Here is a 25777-nt window from a genome sequence, read left to right as displayed (position 1 = left end):
TTGTTCACAGGGTTGTGAGGTGTAGTCTCTACAGTCTGATGCCAATCCCATCATGCACTGTGGTTTTGCTTATCATTTTCCTTACTGTGATTCATTATTTTTGTTCTGTTTTTTTTTTCAAGTTTGCCCATTTTAATCCATGTGCATTTCTTGCTCTCTGTGTCTGTGTCATGCTTGCTGTCTTTGCCCCTGGTGTCCCTAGGTTGCAGTATAGCGGGGACACACCCAGTCACTTGGCCGATGAGCATGCGCTGATCGCCTCCTATGTGGCCCGTCTGCAGCATTGTGCACGGTTAGTAGGAAGGCTGCACCCGCAGTCAGGCAAGTGGCCAAGGGTTGAGGGAGGGAGGAAGGGTGAGCTGTGACCAGGACTGCCAGCAGCAGGAAGAAACTCTGCATCTGGGCTTTTTTTTTTTTTTTTTAGAAGCTACCAGCTATGTTTGGTGGAGTTTAATTGCTCAAGCATTAAAAGGAGGCTTGCCAAGTCCAGACACTTACCTCAGCATCCAGTCAGAAACTCCCCTCTAAAGTGGCATTCACCTCCTCAGACTATAAGGAAAGAGTGACTAAACCTCAGAGAGAAACACAGTCCCAAAGTTGTCCCTTTACAGAGGGATTTGATGCAACCTCTTCCTGTTCATCCCGGCCTGATAATGAAATTTCTATTGACCTGTGAAGTTCAGAGTTGATTAGCCCACAGATATCTCACTTTGTGTAATCTCAGTATCATCACCGTGTTGTATCATACATGTCACATCTTAATTTGTTCCCCACATGAGTCATTGTTGGTTATTGTTGGGTTTCTGTATTGAATTATTGTCATCTGAGAGAACTTTTTTAAAATTTTATTTTTGTTTTTAACCAGAGCACTGCTCAGCTCTGGTTTATGGTGGTGCCAGGATTGAACCTGGGACTTTAGCGCCTTAGGAATGAGAGTCTCTTTGCATAATCATTATGCTATCTACCCCCGCCCCCGCCAAGAACTTTCCCAAATTATGGATGCTTCCTCATGTGACAATGACAATATGTATTAGATTAGCCTCATAGGTTCTCTCCTTGAAACCTACTGATAGTGACTCACTTTTAACATGGGACTATGACCGAACCCTGGATGGGTTAGGCTGGAAAAATATTTGATCATTGCTGCTGCAATAAAGTTCACCCTTAGTAGTCACTAAACAAACTGCTATTCTATCCAGGCAGACCCAAGCCAATATCCACAATCACTCTACAAGAAAGGCAGGTAAAGCTGGAATATTGAAGGCCATCCATCCCCTCTGCACAGCAGCAGAGAAGACTCATTGTGCTCGACTACTCACATTCTTCTTCTCAGAGAGAAGGCCATATTTTATAAACTAAAGACACGAATGACTAGAGTCTTAAATTTCCATCTTTGTTTTGCCTATAATACAGGCTAGCTCTATGGGAAGGTCATTTGACCTTGATCTTATTCTGCATGATAACAGAAAAATAAAATAATCACTGTGAGAATTATATATTTGAAAAAGACAATTTTTAGCATTATACTTCATACTTTTCCCCATCATTTTCACAGTATGACTAAGCTGTGCTATCATTTGTGGGCACTTGCCTATCTCTGAAGCTTTCAAGAAACTGTAAGCTTCTCCTACCTCCCAGATGTGTTTAATAGGCTTATCCTGCATTATCCTGCAGAAAAGAGGGGAGAAAGGGAGGGACAGGCCTGGTATTGTATCACAAAGATGATTTCCATGTACTCTGACCTAGCGCCTTGGTCTCTAGGGATAGAGCACAGCCTCAACCCTGGAAGGATAGCTTACTTATTCTCACAAAGGGCAGTTATCCCAGTGATTGAGGGTTTCCACTGCAAAAATAACAGGAGATTATTAGAAACTGTTGCCCATTATATGAGCCCAAGAAATTTATGGTGGGTTTGTCCAAGATTCTCAAACCTCATGATTTAGGACTTGATTTAGGATTCTTGAACAAGAACTGGAGGCTAGGAGGCCTGGGAGAACAGGAGGACTAAAGAGTAACCATCATACTTCCGTCAAAAAGTCACAGATTGGCTAATTCTGAAAAAGAAAATCAATTTAAGCAGAAGAATAAGAAACCTTTCAAATTTCCATTATAATTTCCGTTGACCTTAAGCATATCACCAACATGAAATTCTATAATCTGGCAGAAATTATAGCCAGGTAAAATAGGCAAGTCACCCATATTTGGTAATAAATGACAAATAGACTTAGCCTTCCTATTTTGGGAGATGGAATGTCATGGATAAGGAAGAACTCTTTTTGCACAGAGGAACCTATTTTATCTCTGGCCAGCTGTCGGCCACTTTCTAAATCCTACTTCAAAAGCTGCCAATCTCTCCATGATAACCATTCCTCTTGTTAATTTTTCTGTTGTTTATTTAAAAGGGAAAGATTGTTTTTCTACTGCAAACCAATGCTTGAGGTACAAATATTACAGTTCAGAGGGTAGATACCATAATGGTTATGCAAAGAGACTTTCATACCCTGAGACTCCGAAGTCCCAGGTTCAGTCCCTTCCCCCATAAGCCAGAGCTGAGTAGTGCGCTGGTTAAAATAATATATATATATAGTTCTGACCTTGAGGCCTGAACCCTAAAGTATGAATTTTTTTTTTCATTATCTAGTAAAGGTCACCATTTGAAAGGATGATTGAATTACTGGAGACTGACATATTTGTACACCTAAAATTAAAGTGTTGAAAAGTATCTTCAGCAGAAGACTTACAGCCCATTAAAAAAATAAGATCCCTCCTAGAGGACAGATCAAGTTTAAAGAATTACCTGTAAGTCTTGCTTCAGCAGGACATACACTAAAAGATCTAGCCATTGAGATAGAAATATAGAAAAATAGGGTAATATAATTGATTGTATACAAAAAAATGAGCAGGCACTCCATTGATTTAACACCACCCTTCCCTGACTTCCTTCAGTAATTATGATGAGATTTGATGAGTTTTAACTCAGTTTAATTTTTTTTAAATTACCTGTCATTTTGCTCATTTTATTTTATTTTTTAATTTTTTTTATTATCTTTATTTATTATAGAGATCGTCAGAAATCGAGAGGGTAGGGGAGATAGAGAAGGAGAGAGAGAGAGAGACACCTGCAGCCCTGCTTCCCCACTTGCAAAGCTTTCCTTCTGCAGGTGGGGACCGAGGGCTTGAACCTGGGTCCTTGTACACTGTAACATGTGTGCTTAACCAGGTGCGCCACCACCCGGTCCCCATTTTGCTCATTTTAAATCAGGGGGTTTTGCAATTTCACAAATCTTTGGCCAAAGCAGAGGCAGGTTACAGTAGCCATTTCCTGTAATTGTCATCATCATTCTTATTTTAAAGAATCTGGTGGTCTGGGAGGTGGCGCAATGATAAAGCTTTGGACTCTGAAGAAAGAGGTCCTGAGTTCGATCCCTGGCAGCACATGTGCCAGAGTGATGTCTGGTTCTTTCTCTCTCCTATCTTTCTCATAAATAAGTAAAATCTTAAAAAAAAAAAAAAAAATCTGCTGGGTCTAGGGAAATAGTATAGTGGTTTTACAGAAGAGTTTCTTGCCCTGAGGCTCCAAGTTCCCCGGCTCAGTCTTCAGCATCAAAAGCCAGAGTTGAATAGTGCTCTGGTTAGAAAAAGAAAAGTAAAAGAATTTAAAGCATCTTTCAGATTTAAGGAGTATTTAGCTCCAGTCCCTAGTGAGTGCCGTAAATGGATTATAGTAGTGGATGTAAGATCTCAAATTAGAGTCAGTTATTTTATAATCAGTTAAGAGCTCCATATTAACATCACATACACATGGACCCAGTTTTCTCCTCAAGGGCCATCTTTCCTCCAGGTATAGAATAATCCCAGTTAAGTAAATCTTTGAATTTTTGCAGTATTGGTTCTCTTGTTAAGGAGTAGTGGATCAAGAATGATAAAAGGGGGCCGAGCAGTAGCACCTGGGGTTAAGCATACATTGTAAGGATCCCAGTTCAAGTCCTGTGTTTCCCACCTGAAGGGGGGTCGCTTCACAGGCGGTAAGGCAGGTCTGCAGGTGTCTGTCTTTCTCCCCCCTCTCTGTCTTCCCCTCCTCTCTCCATTTCTCTCTGTCCTATCCGACAGCAAGGATAGCAATAACAACAGTAGTAATAACTACAACAAGGGCAACAAAAGGGAAAAAATAGCCTCCAGGAGCAGTGGATTCGTAGTGCAGGCACTGAGCCCCAGCAATAACCCTGGAGGCAATAAATAAATAAATAAATAAATAAATAGAGTCATGGAAAGGATATGTTTGATACCATGGGACTACAACTTTACAATATATTTGGCCTACCCTAGCTGTGGTGCCTTGGTTCTGCTCAGCCAGTATTCACTGTGCTTTTTTTTTTTAAATCAACCCTCAGTTTCTTACAATTCTTTAGTTGTTTCCCCCCCCCCCCTCAGGACCCATGTATAATTCAAAGCATTTGATTAGGAATCTCTCTGTAAGATTCTATGGCTACCCCATCTTTCCCAGCCCTTGAATTAATTAAAATAGAAGGGCCCCCCCTTGTCTGTGTGAGGGCGTGCTGCGGCAGAGAAGTGACGTGGTGGGCTCCTCATAGACCCAGGCCTCTTTTTCTTTTGCTAATATTCATGTTTTACAAGTTTCTTTCTCATTTGTTCTTTCTGAGAAAGAAGCAGGAATAGCAGATGTTTAATAGACTGGTGCTGGATTTTTCTCTTCTTGGCAGTGTCCTGGACAGTCCTAGTCGACTGGACGAGGAGCACCGACTCATAGCTCGCTATGCTGCTCGGCTGGCTGCAGAGGCAGGAAATGTGGTGAGTAAATAGAGGGCTTCAGGGGTACATAGCACAATGGTTATGCAGAGAGACTCTCGTGCCTGAGGCTTCAGAGTCCCAGATTCAGTCCCCCTGCACCACCATAAGCCAGAACTGAGCAGTGCTCTGATAGATAGATAGATAGATAGATAGATAGATAGATAGATAGATAGATAGATAGGTAGGTAGGTAGGTAGATAGGTAGATAGATAAATGGCTTTGGGGAGTCGGGCGGTAGTGCAGCAGGTTAAGAGCAAGGACCGGCATAAGGATGCTGGTTCGAGTCCCTGGCTCCTCACCTGCAAGGGAGTTGCTTCATAGGCAGTGAAGCAGGTCTGCAGGTGTCTATCTTTCTCTCCCCCTCTCTGTCTTCTCTCCGTTTCTCTGTGTCTGATCTAACAACGATGACATCAACAACAATAATGAAAAACGAGGGCAACAAAAGGGAAAGTAAGTAAATAAATACGAAAAATTAAAAAAAAAACAAAATAAAAGGCTTTGGAGTGTTCCAGTAGAGTAGCAGGAAGTAGCATTACTTTCATTGATGAATGTTAAGTAGATAGCAAAGATAACACTAAGGAGATTCAGGATAGAAGGATGGGAGTGGGCTTAGGGAAGGGACTGTAGTCACCTTTAATTTTACTTACAATATCACTTTTTAAAAAAAAATGAAATTGGGGCTGGGTGGTGGTGCACCTGGTTGAGTGAACATGTACAGTGCTTAAGGACCCAGGTTCAAGCCTCGGGTCCCCACCTGCAGGAGGAAAGTTTTGCAAGTGGTGAAGCAGTGCTTCAGGTATATCTTTTTCTCCCTGTCACCTCCTTCCCTCTCAATTTCTGGCTGTCTCTACCCAATAAATAAAGATTAAAAAAAAATTAATGAAATCAAGAAGAAAAAACAAGATAGTCTGTTTAAAAAGATCATGGGACTAGTAAACCACTACAGTTCCTGATCAAGTAAAGTAAAGATGAATTGTCAATATCCTTTTTGTTGCCCTTGTTGTTCTATTGTTGTAGTTATTATTGTTGTCCTTGTTGTTGTTTTTTTTTTGGATAGGACAGAGAGAAATGGAGAGAGGAGGGGAAGACAGAGAGGGGGAGAGAAAGATAGACACCTGCAGAACTGCTTCACCGCCTGTGAAGCGACTCCCCTGCAGGTGGGGAGCCGGGGGCTCGAACCGGGATCCTTACTCTGGTCCTTGCGCTTTGCGCCACCTGCGCTTAACCCGCTGTGCTACAGCCCGACTCCCGAATTGTCAATATCCTATGAACAAATAGAAATTTTAATTGGGGAAAATACCATTTTCTTTTTTTAAGGTTTTTTTTTTAACTATATTTCTATTTGATAGGTACAGCCAGAACCGGAGAGGGAAGGGGGAGATACAGAGGGTGAGAGACAGAGAGACACCTGCAACACTGCTTCACCACTCACAAAGCTATCTCCCTGCAGGTGGGGACCAGAGGCTTGACCCTGGATCCTTGCACATTGTAATATATGTACTCAACCAGGTATGCCACCACCTGGCCCCAGAAAAATACCATTTTCAAATACCATTACCATTTTTAAAAATCAGATAATCATGGAAAAAATAATTTTAATTAATTTATTTCCTTTTTGTTGCCCTTGTTGTTTTTATTGTTGTAGTTATTGTTGATGTTGTCGTTGTTGGATAGGACAGAGAGAAATGGAGAGAGGAGGGGAAGACAGAGAAGGAGAGAGAAAGATAGACACCTGCAAACCTGCTTCACCGCCTGTGAAGCGACTCCCCTGCAGGTGGGGAGCGGGGGGCTCGAACTGGGATCCTTATGCTGGTCCTTGCACTTTGCGCCACCTGCGCTTAACCTGCTGTGCTACTCCCCGACTCCCACAATCATGGACAAATTTAATGAAAGATCTCAAGGCTGAAAATTTAACAATGTTTTCTATGTTAATCAGAGAAATTAAAGAAAACCTTAAAGTTATGCAGTGGTATATGCCAGTTACATATCCAGCTGTGAGAGAAAAGAAACAAATCATAGACACATAAATCTAGGGAACGGTATAGGGTACCCATAAAATAGACTCAAGTATAAAGTCAAATAGCTTTTGACGAGGACACAATGGACAGGAAAATACTTTTCATAAATGTTGCCAGATCAGGGATAGATTGGATGGATGGATGGATGGATGGATGGATGGATGGATGGATGGATGGATGGATGGAAATCTTAACCTCTACCTTACACAATACATAAACATCGATTGGAAATATATATCTATATCTAAAATAGAAGTTAAAACCTTTATAAAACTACTAAAAGAAGATCACACTTCACCTGCAAGGATCACACTGAAATGCAGAAAAGGCCCAACTTCCCGGCGCACTCATGTTTAGGGAACAGTGGTGTGGCCCGGGAGGTGTATGTGCACAGTGGCAGGTGCGTTAGACTGTCAGGCATGATGCTCAGAGTTCAGTCCTTAGCACCACATGTACCAGAGTGATGTCTTTTTTTTGTCTATTTCCTCCTATGTTTCTCAATTAAAAATAAATAAAATCTTTAAAAAAAACTACTAAAAGAAAACATAGAAAAATGTCTTCATTATTCTGGGGTAAGTAAATATTTCTGAGGTTTTGGGAATCACAAGCTATTTAAAAAATGGTAAATTGGACTTTATTGGTAATAAGTGATTTTGCTAGCCAAAAGATATGTCTAAGGAGTAGACAATCTGAAAGGAAATATTCACAACACATAGCTGACAACAGGATGAATATGTAAATAATCTTTGACCTTTAATAAGAAAAAAGACAGTCCAGGTTTTTTAAATGGTCAAAAGACTTGAGCAGACACTTCATAAAAGAAGGCATACAGGTTGCCATTAAGTATATGGTGCTTAATGGCATTCAGCATCAGTAAGATGTCCATTAGGACTGTAATAACCCACTAGAATGCCCAAAGATTGTCTACACCAGCTGTCTGAGAGGATTGGAACAATCAGAATTTTCCTATTTTGCTGGTGGGCATGTAAAATATTACAGCTAACTCTGTAAAGCTATTTGGCAGTTTCTTAAGGGGGCAAACATTCTGTGACCTAGAAGATCTGTTCCTAGATGCTGTCTAGGAGACAGGACAATATCCAAGAGATCTGAAAGCTTCATTTCATAAAAAGCTTTGTATGGGAGTCGGGCGGTAGCGCAGCGGGTTAAGCGCATGTGGCGCAAAGCGCAAGGACCAGCGTAAGGATCCCGCTTCGAGCCCCTGGCTTCCCACCTGCAGGGGAGTCGCTTCACAGGTGGTGAAGCAGCTCTGCAGGTGTCTGTCTTTCACTTGTACAAGATTGTTCACAGCAGTTCTGTTCAGATTAGCTGGAAACAGTCCATATGTTTATGAATACACATGTGCTCCAAACTCTTCTATTCCTACTGCTGAATGTTATTCAACAACAGAAAAAAATAAAATAAAAAATAAAAGAGGAACCCTGGTAGGTGCAACAACATAGGTGAAGTATAAAACTGACAGTCATGCAAAGTGTGCCATTAACTGATTTTGTCTCGCAAATGTGTACTTGATACTTGCTATATACTTTACATTTGTCATATATGTTGTGTGTACAGATCTAGATGACAGAGCCTACTACACAACTAAGCTATATGGAGCAACCATCACTGTGTATGTGGTCTGAAATGAATACATATGTCGTTGACTGGAACACCATTAGGTACTGTATGGAGATGAATGAGGAAACCCGCACAGAAATCCATTCTGTTTGATCCCATGTGCATGAAATTGCAGGACAGGCAAGAAGCTTGTGACAGTGGGAAGTCAGGTCAGAAGCTGTTTCTAGAAATAAGGATATTAAAGGAAATGAGGAAATTTCCTGGAATACTGGAACTGTTCTACATTTTAATAGGGATGTGTGCATTTGTCAAAACTGAATGGTATACTTCAGATCTGAGCATTATGTCTCAAAAGGAAAAGGAACCAAGAATGGTGACCGTGTGAAAGTGGGAAGTGGTGGCCCAGGAATTTGCTGTTTTCTACAATTTTGAAATAATTCATAATGCAGTTTCCTATCTTCCTTCTCTTTTTTCAAACCTGTACTTTCCCTGAGTATATGTACATGTGAATGAATACCCACCCCTTTTCTTCTCCACACCTACATTAATTTTATTCTCATGACATGTCAGATTTAGTACCATGATGAACAAGTGACTCCTCCCCTCACAGAACTAATAATCTAGTAAAGAAGACAAACATTCCACAAGTAATCACACTATTAAGTTTAACCACAAGTAATTAGATATAATAGGGGGAAAATGCAGAAGGGTATGAAGGCGTCTGATCTATAGGAAGTAAGAGATAGCTCACCGTGTTGAGCCCTGGCACACGAGAGCACCAGGGATGGTACTAGGGAGCTCTGGGTGACAGAGTGGCACTGTGATAGCTCTCCTGTCTGGTTCTCTCTCAGTAAATAAATTAATCTTTGTAAGAGGGTTACTGGAGTGTGGGGTCTAAAAATCAATAGAAGAGAATTCAGTTTCCTGGAATCTGGAAAAGTCTGAAACCCAAAGCAGTTCAAGCAGTGCCATTGCTGCTACTCCTGTTCTGTGCTCAGCTTGGGTTGAATTGTCCTGAGTTGCAGTGGGCAAAACCTTGTGCACAGGTTAGAAATGAGGTTCCCAGATGAAGCTAGGTCTCTGAGGGCATTATACACTGAGGGCATGGTCCAGAAAACCATCATCCAGAGCTAAGAAATCTTGCTTATGGGGAGGTGTTGGTATCTTCTAATTCTGCTTTTAAAAACCCCTTCTGTTTCATTTGGTTTAAATCCCCCCTGCTTAACACTGCATTCTAATTACATAACCTCTGTATTCTATTTACATAACCACTGCCATCTATTTACATAAATCACTTTTTTATTTACATAAAGCACCACCTTCCCTCCAGGGCATTGGTGGTTTAGTGGTAGAATTCTCACCTGCTCCACCCCCTCTCCTTGTCACACCCTGATCCTCTCCTTGTCACACCCTGATTTTCACCAGTCACTTTTCTCTCCACCCTCTCTGCGTCACATCCTGTTCACACCCTACTTGGGAAGTATATATAAAGACAACACTGTTCGTTTTAGTTAGTTGTTAGTTTAGTCTAGCTTGGTATAGATTGCGCTGCGTCCTGCATGAATAAAGAGATACTGCGTACAGCTCAACCATGAGTCCCTGGTCGTCTGTCTCCCGTCAGTGAAGCTCAGCCCGACAGGGAGGGCTGGGCAGTAGCACAGCGGGTTAAACGCACATTGCGTGAAGCGCAAAGACCGGCACAAGGATCCCAGTTTGAGCCCCCAGCTCCCCACCTGCAGGGGGGGCCGCCTCACAAGTGGTGAAGCAGGTCTGCAGGTGTCTGTCTTTCTCTCCCCCTCTCTGTCTTCCCCTCCTCTCTCCATTTCTCTCTGTCCTATCCAACAACCACAGCAATAACAACAACAATAAACAACAAGGGAAACAAAAGGGGGAAAGAGTGGCCTCCAGGAGCAGTGGATTATGTAAACCCTCTCCTAAGCTAGCATTCTGAATGGCGACACAGCAGTACCCCCACAGAAAGAGCCCAACCACCATGAATTCCTAAACTAACACCGCAACTTCAGGCCTCCATGATTTCAGCTACTACAACTCTTTGAAGTGGCTGTTTAAAACATTTAAGACCTGAAAGAGGAAATTCTAAAACCTCCCGGAGGACAGACGATGGTGGAACTGGTCAAGTGCACAAGTTACCGTGCGCAGAGACCCTGGCTCAAGCCCTTGGTCCCCACCTGCAGTGGAAAGGCTTCGTGAGTGGTGGAGTAGGCTGCAGGTGTCTCTGGCTCCCCCCACCTCTGTTTCTGATCTCTCTCCCTGCTTCTCTGTATCTCAGTATTGTAATTTTAAAAATAAAACATAACAAAAATTCATAAACATTATGAAAGACTATCTTAAAAGATCAGAAGTGGCAAACCAAACTGAACTTAAATGTCTTAAAAACAAAAGCTAGTGCAATTAAAATTTTAGTACAAGTTATAAATGTTGAATTGGAGAATTAGTCAACCAAAGAACAGCACAGAAAAATGGTAAATTTGGAGGAAAGATTCCAGACATGGTGGATAGAAAGCTAGCCAAATGGAACTTAAAAAATCACTTTCTCTTAGGAAATGGTTGAATATGGTTGAAGAATTAATGGTTGAGGGGCCAGGCAGTGGCACAGGCACACTGGGTTAAGCGCATATAGTACAAAGCACAAGGACTTGTGCAAGGCTCCTGGTTCGAGCCCCTGGCTCCCCACCTGCAGAGGGCTCACTTTAGAGGGGAAGCAGGTCTGCAGGTGTCTGTCTTTCTCCCTTTCTGTCTTCCCTCCTCTCTGTTTCTCTCTGTCCTATCCAATAGCAATGGGGTGGGGGAGGGGGGATGACCTCCAGGAGCAGTGGATTCATAGTGCAGGCACTGAGCCCAGCCATAACCCTGCAAGCAAAAAAAAAAAAAAAAAAAAAAAATTAATGGCTGCAAATTTTCCAGAATTTATTCAAAGCACTAATCTTCAGCTTGAAACATCACAATTTGCCCCAAATCAATAAAAATAACTCCACATTCAGGTCTATTATAGCAAAACTGTAGACTATAAAGATCCTCAGAAAACTACCAGAGAAGATTAATCAGTCACAGCAATGGAGCATTCTTTCCTATATAATTGTGCTGAAAATCAACGCGCTGATTATATCTAGTACTACTATTGCTTGTAATGCAATTTAAGGTTCTTTTCTTTCTCTTTTTTTCTTTCTTTCTTTTCCAAAGCACTGTTCAGTTCTCTTATGGTAATGCAGGGATTTAACCTGGGTTTTGGAGCCTCGAGCATGAAAGTCATCTTGTATAGCATTATACTATCTTCTCCCACCCATATTCTCTAAGAAAGCTTAATAGTAGGACACAAGACTTTAAATGCCTGACTTCCCAGATTTGATCCTTTACAGTGCATATGCCAGAGTTGAAGGGTGCTTTGGCATATCTCTGTCTCATCCTCCCTCTTTCATAAAATAAAATTTTTTTACAAAAGATCTTTACCTTAAAAATTGACTATTATGTCATACAGCTTATTCTATATTACAACTCTGAAGCTTAACAAAATGGAACAAAAGAAGGGAGAAAGCTGCATATGATTAGTTAAGCCTTACTAATACTCTCAGTCATAACTGTTCAAATGATTTTAAAAATAAAGTTTATGGGGGCCAGGTGGTGGCACACCTGGTAAAGCGCATATGTTACAAATGCACAAGGACCAGGGTTTTTGTCCCTGGCCGCCACCTGCAGGGGGAAAGCTTTGCAAGTCGTGAAGCAGGACTGCAGGTGTCTCTCTGTCTCTCTCCCTCTCTTATCTCTCCCTCTCCTCTCAATTTCTGGCTGTCTAATAAAAATAAAATAAATAAAGGTTATGGTTTGTATGAACCTAATTGTCATTGGTTTTTAAAATTAGGTGTACTTAATATCATTATATAACCTTGCTGACTTATATACTGCTTTTAAAATATTGTAAGTAAAAGCTCCAAAGCCATTCGACCCTGAAAAGAAGGTCCCTCCCTCTACTCCTCCACTGCAAACAAGATAAGTCTATTTACTCTTGGTGGTTTCCAATACCAGTTCTCTAAATTGTAGGAAAGTGATCATTTTTAGAATGGTCTTGACACTGAATACTGATATGGTCTCCTTTATCTTCAGTATATTTTCAAAAATATATAAATATTGAGTCTCTCTGGAAGGATTCTTTTTGACTAGATTTCTGTTAAACACAAGACTTCTAATCCTCTAATCTCTCTCTGATACAAGTGCTTTGCATAAAGTGGATGTATTGCTCAAAACAGTTTTTTATAGCCTGCCAGATAGGCTTTATATTGATTTTTTTTGCAAACACCCTATTCCACAAAGACAAATCGTTAAATCATGTGAGCAGCCAGCCTGACACCCTGCAGAATGCTGCAGTGCCCAGCGTGCACTCTCCTGAGGAAAGAAACATAGCTGCCCACCCCTCTCTGAGCTGATCCTTGAAGAAAGAAACAGTAGGTTGCTTAGATAGGCCAGGAGAGCTCATTTTTTTCCCCTCAAGTACCTAAGTTTATGCCTAAAAATAACTACACTGTGTGGAAAATCATAGTCTTAACAGCAAATTCTGAAGTTTACCACAAACGTCACCAGCATTACATATAATAATCAGATATTTTCCTAATTTCACATGGAAAATTTTAAACTCATGGAAAACTTGGAAGAAAGGTGAAAGGAAGGGGAGATCATGACCCATTATACAACCTAGCATGGGCACATTTTTGCTTGTCCCACCCCCATCCTCCTAGCTTTCACAGCCTCCTGTCATGTCAGCTGCTCGAGACTTGCAGAAGTGCCCTTGTGTTGTCTTAGAATTAAAAAAGAACAGTACTCATGTGGTGTCTTCTACACATTTATTAACTCAAAACTCCCATAAAATAGTCGTCAAGCTTGGATGCATATTATGATTGTGGGAAGCATTTAACAAATACTCAGATTCTTGGCATTACTGTGGAGGTATTGAACCAGAATCTGTGAGCTTAAGGCCCATTGGTTTTTATCTTAAGAAAATGTCCACCCTTCTGATTTACATCTAGTTTAAGAACCACCGGACTAAAAACATTAAGTTTTTGAGAGAGAATATGTGTGTGTGTGTGTGTGGTTTATTAATCCGCAGCCCTCTAGTTAGTCTAAGTACTGTTGAGGTGATGGACAGACTGTCCTAGGATACAGAGACAGTCTAGTTTATTTTGGGTAACTTTCTTTTTTAAAAAAACAACATTGTTATATTTATTTATTGGAGACAGCTAGAAATCGAGAGGGAAGAGGGTGACAGACAGAGAGACACCTGCAGCACGGCTTCACCACTCGCAAAGCTTTTTGGGGACCAAGGGCTTGAACCTGGGTCCTTATGCGTTATCGTGTGCTCAACCACCTGCACCACCACCTGGCCCCGGCGACTTTCTTTAGAACTGATCCTTTGAGTTCATATAGACAAAATTCTCTGCAGTAGTGTTAGTTTGTTTGTTTGTTTTGCCTCCAGGATTATCGCTGGGGCTCAGTGCTTGCACGATAAATCCACTGCTGCTGGAGGCCATTTTTCCCATTTTGTTGCCCTTGTTGTTCTTTTGTTATTGTTACTGTTATCTCTGCTGTTGCTGGATAGGACAGATAAATCAAGAGAGGAGGGGAAGACAGAGGGAGGAAAGAAAGATAAAACACCTACAGACCTACTTCACCGCTTCTGAGCCCACTACCCTACTGGTAGGGAGCCAGGGGCTTGAGCCAGGATCCTAATGCCAATCCTTGTGCGTCGAGCCATGTGCACTTCACCTGCTGTGCTACTGCCTGGCCAGGTTAATTTTCACATTGTGCTGGTATTACTTTATGACATATCCTAATTTAACTCAAGGGGGTCTTAATTTCTTATCCTGCATTCTTCAGCTGAGTCTCCATCTCATTAAAGATGATGGAATTCTGTGAATTTACATTTAACTATGAGAATGGTAATGTAAAAAGAAGTTAAAAAAAAACACTTCATGCTTTCTTGAATCAAAGGGACTTTGTGTCTTATTCTCGCGTAGCAGTATCACTGGGAGTCTCCCTTCTCAAATACTACAACTTTAAGGGCTGGGGGACAACATAAAGGTTATGGAAAAGACTTGACACGGGTTCAATCCCCAGCATCATCATAAACCAGAGTTTAGCAGTGCTGTGGTTTATAAAAAAAAAAACAAAACAAAAAATGCTTTCAGGCTTCCAATGTGGTCCTCCGGCCTTCCATCACTTCACTTAAATGTATCCATCGCTTAGTCTAACAGTCACATATATCGCTTCAGACACTGTCTATTGAAGTTTTCAGTGTTGAGCTTTCCCTCCTCACCTCATCCAACCTTTGTTTCTGTGGCCTTCTGGGAGGGGGTCTTGTGCCCCTAGAGGTCACCCTGCCTGTCTGCTTTGACCTCAAAAGAGGATTAAATTGGAGCTATCACCTTTCTGAGCCTTCTGTATCAATAACTTTGTGCTGGGTGTTTAGAAACATTGCCTTTGGTCCTTACAGCAAGATTGATTTAATTCATCTTAGATACAGTTGCAGCATTGGAATTTTTTTTTTTTCCTCCTCCAGGGTTATTGCTGGGCTCGGTGCCTGCACCATGAATCCACCGCTCCTGGAGGCCATTTTTTCCCCCTTTTGTTGCAGCTTCGTTGTGGTTATTATTATTGCCCTTGTTGACGCAGTTCGTTGTTGGATAGGACAGAGAGAAATGGAGAGAGGAGGGGAAGACAGAGAGAGAGGGGGAGAGAAAGATAGACACCTGCAGACCTGCTTCACCGCCTGTGAAGCGACTCCCCTGCAGGTGGGGAGCCGGGGGCTCGAACGGGGATCCTTACGCCGGTTCCTGCGCTTTGCGCCACATGCGCTTAACCCACTGTGCCACCGCCCGACTCCCTATTTTTTTTTTTTTTTTTTTAGATAGAGTGAAAGAGACCACAGCATCAAAGCTGCCTTCAGTGTGGTGGGGTCCGGGCTTGAACCGAGGATGCACACATGCCAAAGGAGCACATTACCAGTTGAGCTATTTTACCAGACCTACATCCATAAAGCATTGTTACTTTTTCTCTCTCAGGCCGCATTTTGCCCCTCTGTTGGTTCCTCATTAATTTACCTGGATTATTAAAGACTAAATACTGCTGAAACTTAGTCAAGTTATCAGATAAAAGCTAAATCTCTAGATTTATTTAAAAGTTTAAAAATCTGTGGTCTGGGAGGTGGCACAGTGGATAAAGCGCTTGACTCTCAAGTGTGAGGTCCTGAGTTCAAGCCCGGCAGCATTTGTACCAGAGTGATGTCTGGTTCTCTCTCTCTCCTAACTTTCTTATCAATAAATAAATAAAATCTTTTTAAAAAAAGTTTTAAAATCTGGGAGCTGGGTAGTGGTGTACCCAATTAAACTCACACATTATAGTGTTCAAGGAACTGAGTTCCCTCCACCTGTAGGGGGGAGGCTTCATGAGCAGTAAAGGAGAACTGCAGGTCTCTCCTTTCCTCTCTTCTCCCTCCCTCCTTCCTTCCTTTCCTCTATCTCCCGCTCTTATCTCAATTTCTCTTTCTCTATAAAAAGAGAGAGAAAAAGAGAAAGATAGACACCTGCAGACCTGCTTCACCACTTGTGAAGCAACCCCCCTGCAGGTGGGGACCCAGGGGCTCGAACCAGTATCCTTACGCTGGTCATTGCACTTTGCACCATGTGTGCTTAATCTGCTATGCTACTGCCTGACCCCCCCCCCCTTTTTCCCTATCTTCCCCTCCCCTTTCAATTTCTCTGTCCAAAATTAAATTTCACACCGGTTACAACTTTTCAGTTTTTTTCATTTTTCACTGAAGCCCTGTTGGGTTTTTTGTTCGCTTGTTTGTTTGCTGCTTACTTCAGAGGTGGCCAAGAAAACTCTTGAAGGAACAAATCCTACTTAATGTCATGAGGCCAACCTGAATTCCCCATTTTCCTCTAAGTCAGACATAACACTAAATTGTTGGTGTCTGTATACATCACCAGAGAAACTCCATGCGTCAGTGATGAAACCACTGGTGTCAGGGAGTCAAGATGTGGAATCAGGAAAATGAAATCAGCAAAATGTGTTGAGTAGGAGGAATTTTGTAGTTGTTACGTAATGAGAAAGTTCTCATCTCCATAGTACAATAAGCTGGAGGCTGGGTTTGTATCATGTAAGTGTTTTATGCAAAGGAGATAACTTGCAGCTTCATCCTCAATGAAATTGCCTGGCCCTACATCAAATATACACAAAAGAATCATTTTTATGGCTCCCTATTTGGATATACTGAAAATGTGTTATGAATGTTTATAAACATAAACAGGAAAGAAAGTGATAATTTACTTTCACAAGCTCATAACTAGAATCAGTAGTTAGCAATATGTTGATCAGTTTGCCTCTTGGGGTGGTCCTGACTTTTCCCAATCTCTAAAGCTGCCTTGCCTTCATCTAGTCCACTGGCTCTTTAGTCTAGAAACTCAGCCCTATTGAGTCTTTCCAATTCATTCCATTTGGTGTTTATTGAAAGGGTCGTCCTTTTTTATTCTCATATATCTTTGGCTTATCTTTGGCTTAGAACAAACAACTAAACTTAATCACCCAGCTTAATAAAAATGGGGAGGAGTACTGGGGCGTACGCTGCTCGCCGTGAACCAGGGACAATAGTCACTGTGTTTCCCAGATGCTACAACTTGTAGTTGTTCACATGACTGGAAGCATCCTGAAGTTTTGTAGTCTAAAGATGATACAGAGCCTCAGAGGTGATGGCGTTTCACTAACCCCCAAAGCCACACGCAGTGCTTATGAGGAAACAGCACAGTGTTCCTTTGAAACCCTACATAGATTAGCACATGAAAGGTGTGTGGCACATTATTGATAAATAACATTGTGTTTTAAGTTATAGCAAGCAACATTCTATAGAGCTTTGTGTTGCTACCCATGTTGTATCATCTAGACTCTCGTCACATCTTTTTCTGTAAATATTTATTCTCATTTAGAGAAAATAAATACATAGTAAAACAAAGTAAGGTTCACATGACAAGTAGTTCCTCACAGACTGCCTACGCCCGTTCTTATCTTGCTATCATAAATTCTCAACTTAATATCCAAAGAAGTGTTGTTTGTTTTTAATAGCCGCCTGTTCCAGGTGGAACTGCTGCTTCTGGTTTAGAATCTTCCTCTACTCCCACTTCTTTGTATTTGAGGAACAGTGCTGTTTGACACCAAAGAATCTTGCCTGGTTACGAATGAACCATTACTGATAATGGTTCATTCTTGATTCTTTGATTAACCTCCCCTTTGAAAAGTGCCTCAGCTTTTCAGTCAGACACTCAGAGCTGAAAAGACCCTTTAGACGTTTCCAGCGAAATACCACAGGGTGTTTGTTTCTTTGTCATCATTTAAAGCAAATTCCTTTCATAGCTCTTTCCCTTGTCTGTAATCTTTTCTGACCCCACTCTAATAGGGAGCTGTTAGTCTTAATTCCAGTTTTCAGGAATTGGAAATCTATTATTCATAGAGCAGGTTCAGTGTCAGGCCAGTCATTTTTCTGAGGTTCAACTCGGTCTCATGCAAGACTCTGAATACAATATAGAAAATTTGATCGATCTGTTGGTCTGCTCTGGAGGAAGTAATGCCACTTTTTTTTTTTCTTTTAAGGAAGAAAGATATTTAGTAATTTAGAAGGAACCTCCTGGTCAGTTTTGATATACTGTCTTCCCAATTTATTTAGGAAAGGCCACATTACAAAGAATTACATATTGCATCTTCTTTTTTAAATTTATTTTTTTAATTTTTAAAAAATTATTTTTATTTATTTATTGGATAGAGACAGCCAGAAATTGAAAGGAAGAGGGGAGAGAGAAAGACAAGGAGAGACACCTGTAGACCTGCTTCACCACTCGCAAAGCTTTCCCCCTGCATGTGGGAACCAGGGGCTCGAACCCAGATCCTTGTGCACTGTAATATGTGAACTCAACCAGGTGCGCCACCACCCGGCCCCTTTAAATTTATTTTTAATTTTTTATTATCTTTATTTATCATTGAATAGAGACAGTCCGAAATCGAGAGGGTAGGGGGAGATAGAGAGGGAGAGAGGCAGAGAGACACCTGCAGCCCTGCTTCACCATTAGTGAAGCTTTCCCTCTGCAGGTGGGGATGGGGGTGGGGGCCGAACCTGGGTCCTTGCGCACTGTAACATGTGCACTCAACTAGGTGCATCCCCACCCAGCCCCTCATGTCGCGTCTCTTAACTTCAAGTGGAAACAAGTGTTCTGCTTCATCATGGATAGTGTATTGATCAGAACCAGGAATGTACAGAGAGAAACAGCCTTCACTGAGAGCTTGGACTCAGGTCAGTCAATAAAAGGAAACCCTCCCATTTACTCATTTTCCTAGTTTATGTTGATTAGTTCTGTGTTCTTAAGAAGGCATGTGTGATGGGAGTCGGGCTGTAGCGCAGCGGGTTAAGCGCAGGTGGCGCAAAGCACAAGGACCGGCATAAGGATCCCGGTTCGAACCCCGGCTCCCCACCTGCAGGGGAGTCGCTTCACAGGCGGTGAAGCAGGTCTGCAGGTGTCTATCTTTCCTCCTCTCTGTCTTCCCCTCTTCTCTCCATTTCTCTCTGTCCTATCCAACTATGACAACAACAATAATAACTACAACAATAAAACAACAGGGCAACAAAAGGGAATAAATAAATATTTAAAAAAAAAAGAAGTCGTGTGAGAAGTATCAGTGGGTTTGCAATCAAAAGTAGTGACTTGTCAAAGATAATATAAAAATGGTCAATAGGGGCAGGGGAGATAGCATAATGGTTATGCAAAAAGACTTGGATGCCTGAGACTCCTGAAACCTCAAGTTCAATTCTCCCCCCACCCCACCCCCACTCCCTCTGCCCCCTACTACCATAAGCCAGAGCTGAGCAGTGCTCTGGTTGAATTGTCATCATCGTCATCACATAAAAGTATATGCAACACATTAGTCTGTTAGTCATTGGAGAAATGCAAATTTAATCCAGAATGAAGACCACTTTACACCTACTAGGATGACTGATTTTTTTTTTTAACAAAAAGAAGTATTACCAAGAATATCCAAAAATGGAACCCTAATACTGTGATGAGAGGAATATAAAATTGACAGTTTTCAAAAAGCAGTTACTGCATGACCCAGCAATCCTACTTTTACACATATACCCAAGAGAATATAAAATATATCTCTCCACAGAAAGATATCCACAGATATTCATAGCAACATTTTTCAAAATAGAAAATAATAAGAATAATTTAAATATCCAACTGCTAGTGAATATATTCATGAGTGTTTTATTTACATGATGGCATATTACTCAGTTAAAAACAACGCAGTTCTGATATATGCACATGAGTGAACTGTAAGAACATTTTGCTAAGTGAAAGAAGCTAGACATAAAAGACCTCAAATTAAGGATCCCGGTTCAAGCCCTCGGCACCCCACCTGCAGGGGAGTCACTTCACAGGCGGTGAAGCAGGTCTGCAGGAGTCTGTCTTTCTCTCCCTCTCTCTGTCTTCCCTTCCTCTCTCCATTTCTCTCTGTCCTATCCAATAACAAAGACAGACAACAATAATAACTACAACAATAAAACAACAGGGGCAACAAAAAGGGAATAAAGAAATAAATATTTTTTAAAGAGACCTCAAATTATGTGATCCCATGTATTTGTGATATCCAGAACAAGTAAGCCCATAAAGATAGAACGTAAGTTGAGGACCAGGGAAACAATGTGATGATTATGCACAAGGACTTTGATGCCTGAGGCCGCAAGGTTCCAGGCTTAATCCCTGACGCCACGTGAACAAAAATCAAGCAGTGCTTTGGAAAAGAAAGAAAATTGGTGGTCATCATAGTGGGAGAGGGAGAAATAAGGAGTGATTATTAATAGGTGTGTTTCCTTTTTCTTTTTTTTTTTTTTTTTTTTGCCCCCAGGGTTATTGCAGGGGGCTGGGGCCAGCACTATCAAGTCTCAGCGGGCATTTTTTTTCTTTCTATTTTTATTTGACAGGGCAGAGAGAAATGGGGAGGGGAGGGGAGATAGAGAGGGAAAGAGAGAGACAGCTACAGAACTGCTTCACCACTCATGAAGCGTCCCCACTGTAGGTAGGGAACAGGGGCTTGAACCAAGGTCCTTGCACATGGTAACGTGCACTAAGCTGGCTGCACCACTGCCCGGCCCAGAGGTCTTTCTGTCTGTCTGTCTTTCTTTCTTTCTTTCTTTCTTTCTTTCTTTCTTTCTTTCTTTCTTTCTTCCAGGGTTATCGCTGGGGCTCAGTGCATCACGAATCCACTGCATTCTTTTCATTTTGTTGTTGTTGCCACTGTTGTTGCTAGGACAGAGAGAGGGAGAGAGAGAGAGAGACACCTGCAGACCAGCTTCACCGCCTGTGAAGCGACCCTCCCTGCAGGTGGGGAGCCAGGGGGTGGGGGTGGGGGTGGGAGTAGGGGTGGGGTCTCGAACCGGGATTCTTACAGTGGTCCTTGCACTTCATACCATGTGAACTAAACCCAGTGCACTACCAGCTGCCCTTGGTGTGTTTCTTTTAAGGATAATGAATATGTTATGGAATTAGTGGCAGTGGTCTGACAACCTCATGAATATGCTTAAAAGTGATAAGAAAAATTACATACCATTTGATAGTTTTTTTAAAGAAATGTTTCCTTATTTAAATAGAGAAATTGATAGGAATTGATATATACTATATATATCATATTATATATGTTAAATATATAATGTATATTTAATGATTCTCACCTGTTGTTCTTGTTAAATTTATGTTGACTGCCTCTCTTTCAATAAATAAAAAAATTAACTAATAAAAAAATCTGAACCTTGAGGGTGTTCTTCCAAGATAAATGCTGTTTGATTTCAGTTATATGTAGAATCCAAAACAACACTGAAAAACAAAAACCCAAACTCAGAGAAATGAAATGAGATTTGTAATTAGTCAGTCTGAGGATGTGGATTGAGAAGGGCACTGAAGACAGGGGTGTAACACACCAGGACCCCCACAGGCAATTGGATGAACCATTTAAGGGTAAACATTGGTATTTATATAACTCTGCAAATTTCTAGAGAAGGCCAAGCTAGACATAAAGCAAGTCAGTGGTTGTCTCACTTGGACTGGGAGTGGTGATTGACTACAACAGGCATAAGGGAATCTTTTGTGGTCATGGAAAACTAAAACTGGACTGTGGCGATTGACTGCACAACTGCTTAAATTTACTGAGGCTCATTGTACAAATGGTTGTTTTTATGGTATGTAAATTACTCCCTCAGAAATCTGTTTAAAAAATCAACAGTCCAGCCACTCTGGATATATGGAATCACAACAACAAATCCTTTCTTTCTTCTCATGATAGACCCGTCCTCCCACTGACCTGAGCTTGAACTTTGATGCCAACAAACAACAAAGACAGCTGATTGCAGAACTGGAAAACAAAAACAGGTAAGAATACAGAAGTCGGGGCCAGATGGTGGCACACCTGGTTGAGAGCACATGTTACAGTGTGCAAGGACCCAGGTTCGAGCTCCTGGTCCCCACCTGCAGGGGAAAAGCTTCACAAGTGGTGAAGCAGGGCTGCAGGTATCTCTCTGTCTCTCTCCCTCTCTGTCACCCCCTTCCCTCTCAAGTTCTGTCTGTCTCTATCCAACAAATAAAGATAAAAACAAACAAATAAACAAAAAGAATACAGAAGTCAAGCCAGTTCCTGAAACCCCAGGACTGTCAGCTAAAATATCAGGTTCTCTCTTCCTAGTAGACCAGCAGGTTTTTGATCACAAAGGAGGATCTAGGCCAGCCAGGCTTAGTAAGTGGACTGGACACTCTGCCTGCTGATGATTCTGGCCCCCCAAAGCCCTGCCCACATGCCCTCAGAATGTTTCTCCTCCCATGTGCCACTGTATTTCCCTCTCACAATCCTCTCTGCACTCCATCTAGTTATCTTGCCCCCTTCTGCTGCATGTGACCCTCTGGTCTCTCACTGAAAAGCCACCTAAAAGCATGGAGACAGGAAGGACAGTGTGCCCTTAAGCACAGAAAGGTAGAGCTGGGGTGGGAGACTGACTCCAAAGTACTGCATAGGTAGAAGAGACAGCAGCCATCATCACTGAGGGCTTGGGAAAGAAAGGAGACCGAGGAAGACTTTGGGGAGATGAGCCCAGGACCTGCATCAGGAGGCTCCTAAGACTTCTCTTTCCTTTTCCCTAAAGAAGAGCTGGATTTTTTTTTTCCCTCCTGGGTTATTGTTGGGGCTCCATGCCAGCACGAATCCACTGTTCCTGGCAGCCATTTTTCTTTTTTCCCATTTTATTGGATAGACAAAGAGAAATTGAGAGGGGAGTGGAAGGTAGAGGGGGGAGAGAAAGACACCTGCAGCCGTGCTTCACCACTTGTGAAGCAGGTGGGGAACTGGGAGCTCAAACTGGGATCCTTGTGCTGGTCCTTGTGCTTAGTACTCTGTGCACTTAACTGCCCAGACCCCAAAAGCCAAGTATTGTTTTTTAATATTTATTTTATTTACTTATTCCCTTTTGTTGCCCTTGTTGTTTTATTGTTGTAGTTATTATTGTTGTTGTCATTGTTGGATAGGACAGAGAGAAATGGAGAGAGGAGGGGAAGACAGAGAGGAGGAGAGAAAGATAGACACCTGCAGACCTGCTTCACCGCCTGTGAAGCGACTCCCTTGCAGGTGGGGAGCCGGGGTTCCAACCGGGATCCTTATGCCGGTCCTTGTGCTTTGCGCCACCTGCGCTTAGCCCGCTGCACTACAGCCCGACTCCCGAGCCAAGTATTTTAATTGTCAGTTTCCTTACATGAAAAATTTTCTAGTTTGGGAAAAAGTGCTTTTATGACTTTCTCAACCACAGTGTCATTTCAGTAAGGAAATGTCAGATATTATTTCCACTCAGGCCCATGGGATCAGCAGGATGGGCAAGTGTCATGGTCTTCATACTGCTAGGAAGTTCTGTAGCCACTGACAGGACCAGAAGTGGCATGACCCTTTGGAAAAAGTAGGGATTGAAGCCAAATAGCCAAATCCTGCTATCAGGAATACCGGTATGTCAGAGTCCTGTTGATCAAGAATGGCAAAAAAAAAAAAAAAAAAAAATCACAGCCTTTGTGTCCAGTGATGGTTGCTTTAATTTTATTGAGGAAAATGATGTAGTTCTGGTTGCTGGATTTGGTTGTAAAGGTCATGCCACTGGTGACATTCCAGAAGTCTGATTGAAGGTTGTCAAAGTAGCCAATGTCTCTTGGCTTTATACAAAGGCCAAAAAGGAAGACTGAGATCCTAAGTTTGATGTTGAGAGTGCAGTGGTGACTAATTTTCATAAAACAAACAAAAAGCAAGTGTCAGGTGCAGCAATGTTAAGAAGGTCCGTTTCACAGCTTAGCCTTTCGGAAGTAATCACAAAAAGACAGTCGAGGCAGGAGGACCAGAGTGGAACTTGTTAACAGGAGAGCAGAGCTGGGAGGCTCCCTGCAGCCGCCTCACTTTCCTCCATCCCCTTAGGGAGATCCTGCAAGAGATTCAGCGCCTCCGCCTGGAGCATGAACAGGCCTCCCAGCCCACCCCTGAGAAGGCCCAGCAGAACCCCACGCTGCTGGCAGAGCTGCGGCTGCTCAGGTACGTGCTGACCCCCTACCCACCTCCGCTACTGGAGAGGTTTGCATCTTGAGTTGAAATGCGTGGGATGGTTGTATTCCTCAGTGAACTAGCCTTGTTAGAGCAAACCTCTAAACCTTCCACTCATTCTGCTACTTCATTGGATGTTTGGGGGCTTCTTTACTTGTCACCCTGAGAACTTGAGCCTTCATTACAAAATTAGGTAAACATCAGAGTCCTGCTCTAGGACAAGCAGAGTCCTGTTCATAATTCCATGGCTGCCCTTGGAAGGCCCCTGTGCTACAGTCAGTCTTCTCATCTTGTTAATGAGTCCAAATCTACACGCATTTGGCAGGAATGATGCCCACTGTCTTGAGAATAGCCTCCTGGGACTTCATGAACCAAACAGCCTCTGTTATCAGAGAAAGCTGCTGCCTACACACACCCTCTGAGACGTGCAGGTTGGTGGGAATCCCTTACATCTCAGACTGGCTGGGCCTTCCCTCTTCAAAGTACATACCAGCCATCGAGGGTCAAATGTGGGCAAGGAACAGCTTCCGTGTCAGTTTGGAGGGAATGGAGAAGTCTTTTAGAAGAATAGAACAAGAGCGAGCTCCAGAGTTCTTCGCTGCTGCCATTCTTTCAGTCTTAGAAAGAGGTGTGGGGGCCAGGCAGTAGTGCACTTGGTTGAGCACACAGATTACCATGTGCAAGGCCCTGGGAGTAAGCCCCCAGTCCCCATCTGCAAGGATAAGCTTCTTGAGTGGTGAAACACTGCAACAGGTATCTTTTTTCCCCACCAAGATTATTGCTGGTGCTTGGTACCTACACTGCATTCCACTGCTCCTGGTGGCTATTTGTTCTTTTTTTTTTTTTTTTTTTTTTTTGATAAGTCAGAGAGAGGAGATGGAGAGAGAGGTCAGCGTAATGGGGAGACAGCGTAATGATTATGTAAATAGCTCTCATTCCTAAGGCTCTGAAGGTCCTAAGTTTATTTCCCAGCACCACCATAAACTACAGCTGAGCAGTTCTCTGGTTTAAAAAATAATACAGGGGAGCTGGGCGGTAGCGCAGCGGGTTAAGCACACATGGCACAAAGCGCAAGGGCTGGCTTACGGATCCCAGTTCAAGCCCCCGGCTCCCCACTTGCAAGGGGTCGTTTCACAAGTGGTGAAGCAGGTCTGCAAATGTCTTTCTCTCCCCCTTTCTGTCTTCCCCTTCTCTCTCGATTTCTTTCTGTCCTATCCAACAACAACAACAGCTATGATAACAATAACAGCAACAACAAGGGCAACAAAATGGGAAAAATGGCCTCCAGGAGCTGTGGATTCATAACGCAAGCACCGAGCCGCAGCAATAACCCTGGAGGCAAAACAAAAAACAAAACAAAACAAAAAAACAAACAAGGAAAAAAAATTTCACTAGGATAATAAAAGCAAGATAGGAAACTTTGTCCCTGGGATTAGTGTCTATGAGTCCTGCCTGCCAGGACCATCTCCTTCCTTTTACTACCATTTTAATTATTCAAATATTGTACTTATTCCAATAGTATATATGATAGATGTGTAGGAAATGAAAGACGATGAGATGATGGTTAAATAAATGCCCTTAAATGAGCACCCGTGAACCCACATTCTTGAATGAACCCACTTCCTGCTAGCACACATCTTCTGAGTAAGTGTCCCTTGCCCCATTGCTTTCACCTTCCGCACAGAGTCACCTCGAGCCAGAACTTGTTTTGC

At 42.3% G+C, this 25777-nt stretch overlaps 1 protein-coding gene and 1 pseudogene across 9 annotated transcripts in view; both read left to right on the top strand.

Annotated features, from left to right (window-relative positions):
* Window positions 1–25777, top strand: part of DTNB (dystrobrevin beta) — a 281464-nt gene that overhangs the window by 205638 nt on the left and 50049 nt on the right. For 6 of the 9 annotated variants that reach the window (XM_060186697.1, XM_060186693.1, XM_060186698.1 and 3 more), the window contains 4 exons: window positions 203–292; window positions 4722–4809; window positions 21789–21874; window positions 23943–24056. In XM_060186697.1, the coding sequence (XP_060042680.1) occupies window positions 203–292; window positions 4722–4809; window positions 21789–21874; window positions 23943–24056 (378 nt within the window). Of the gene's footprint in view, window positions 1–202; window positions 293–4721; window positions 4810–21788; window positions 21875–23942; window positions 24057–25777 lie in introns of those variants that run through there. The other 3 variants (XM_060186696.1, XM_060186695.1, XR_009548872.1) reach the window with 2 other exon arrangements.
* On the top strand, window positions 23356–23933 carry LOC132537438 (small ribosomal subunit protein uS12-like; annotated as a pseudogene).

This window comes from Erinaceus europaeus, chromosome 3, assembly GCF_950295315.1.
Source record: "Erinaceus europaeus chromosome 3, mEriEur2.1, whole genome shotgun sequence".
NCBI lineage: Eukaryota > Metazoa > Chordata > Mammalia > Eulipotyphla > Erinaceidae > Erinaceus > Erinaceus europaeus.
The sequence above is the reverse complement of the archived record's forward strand: the minus strand, read 5'-3'. Positions and strand labels throughout refer to the sequence as shown.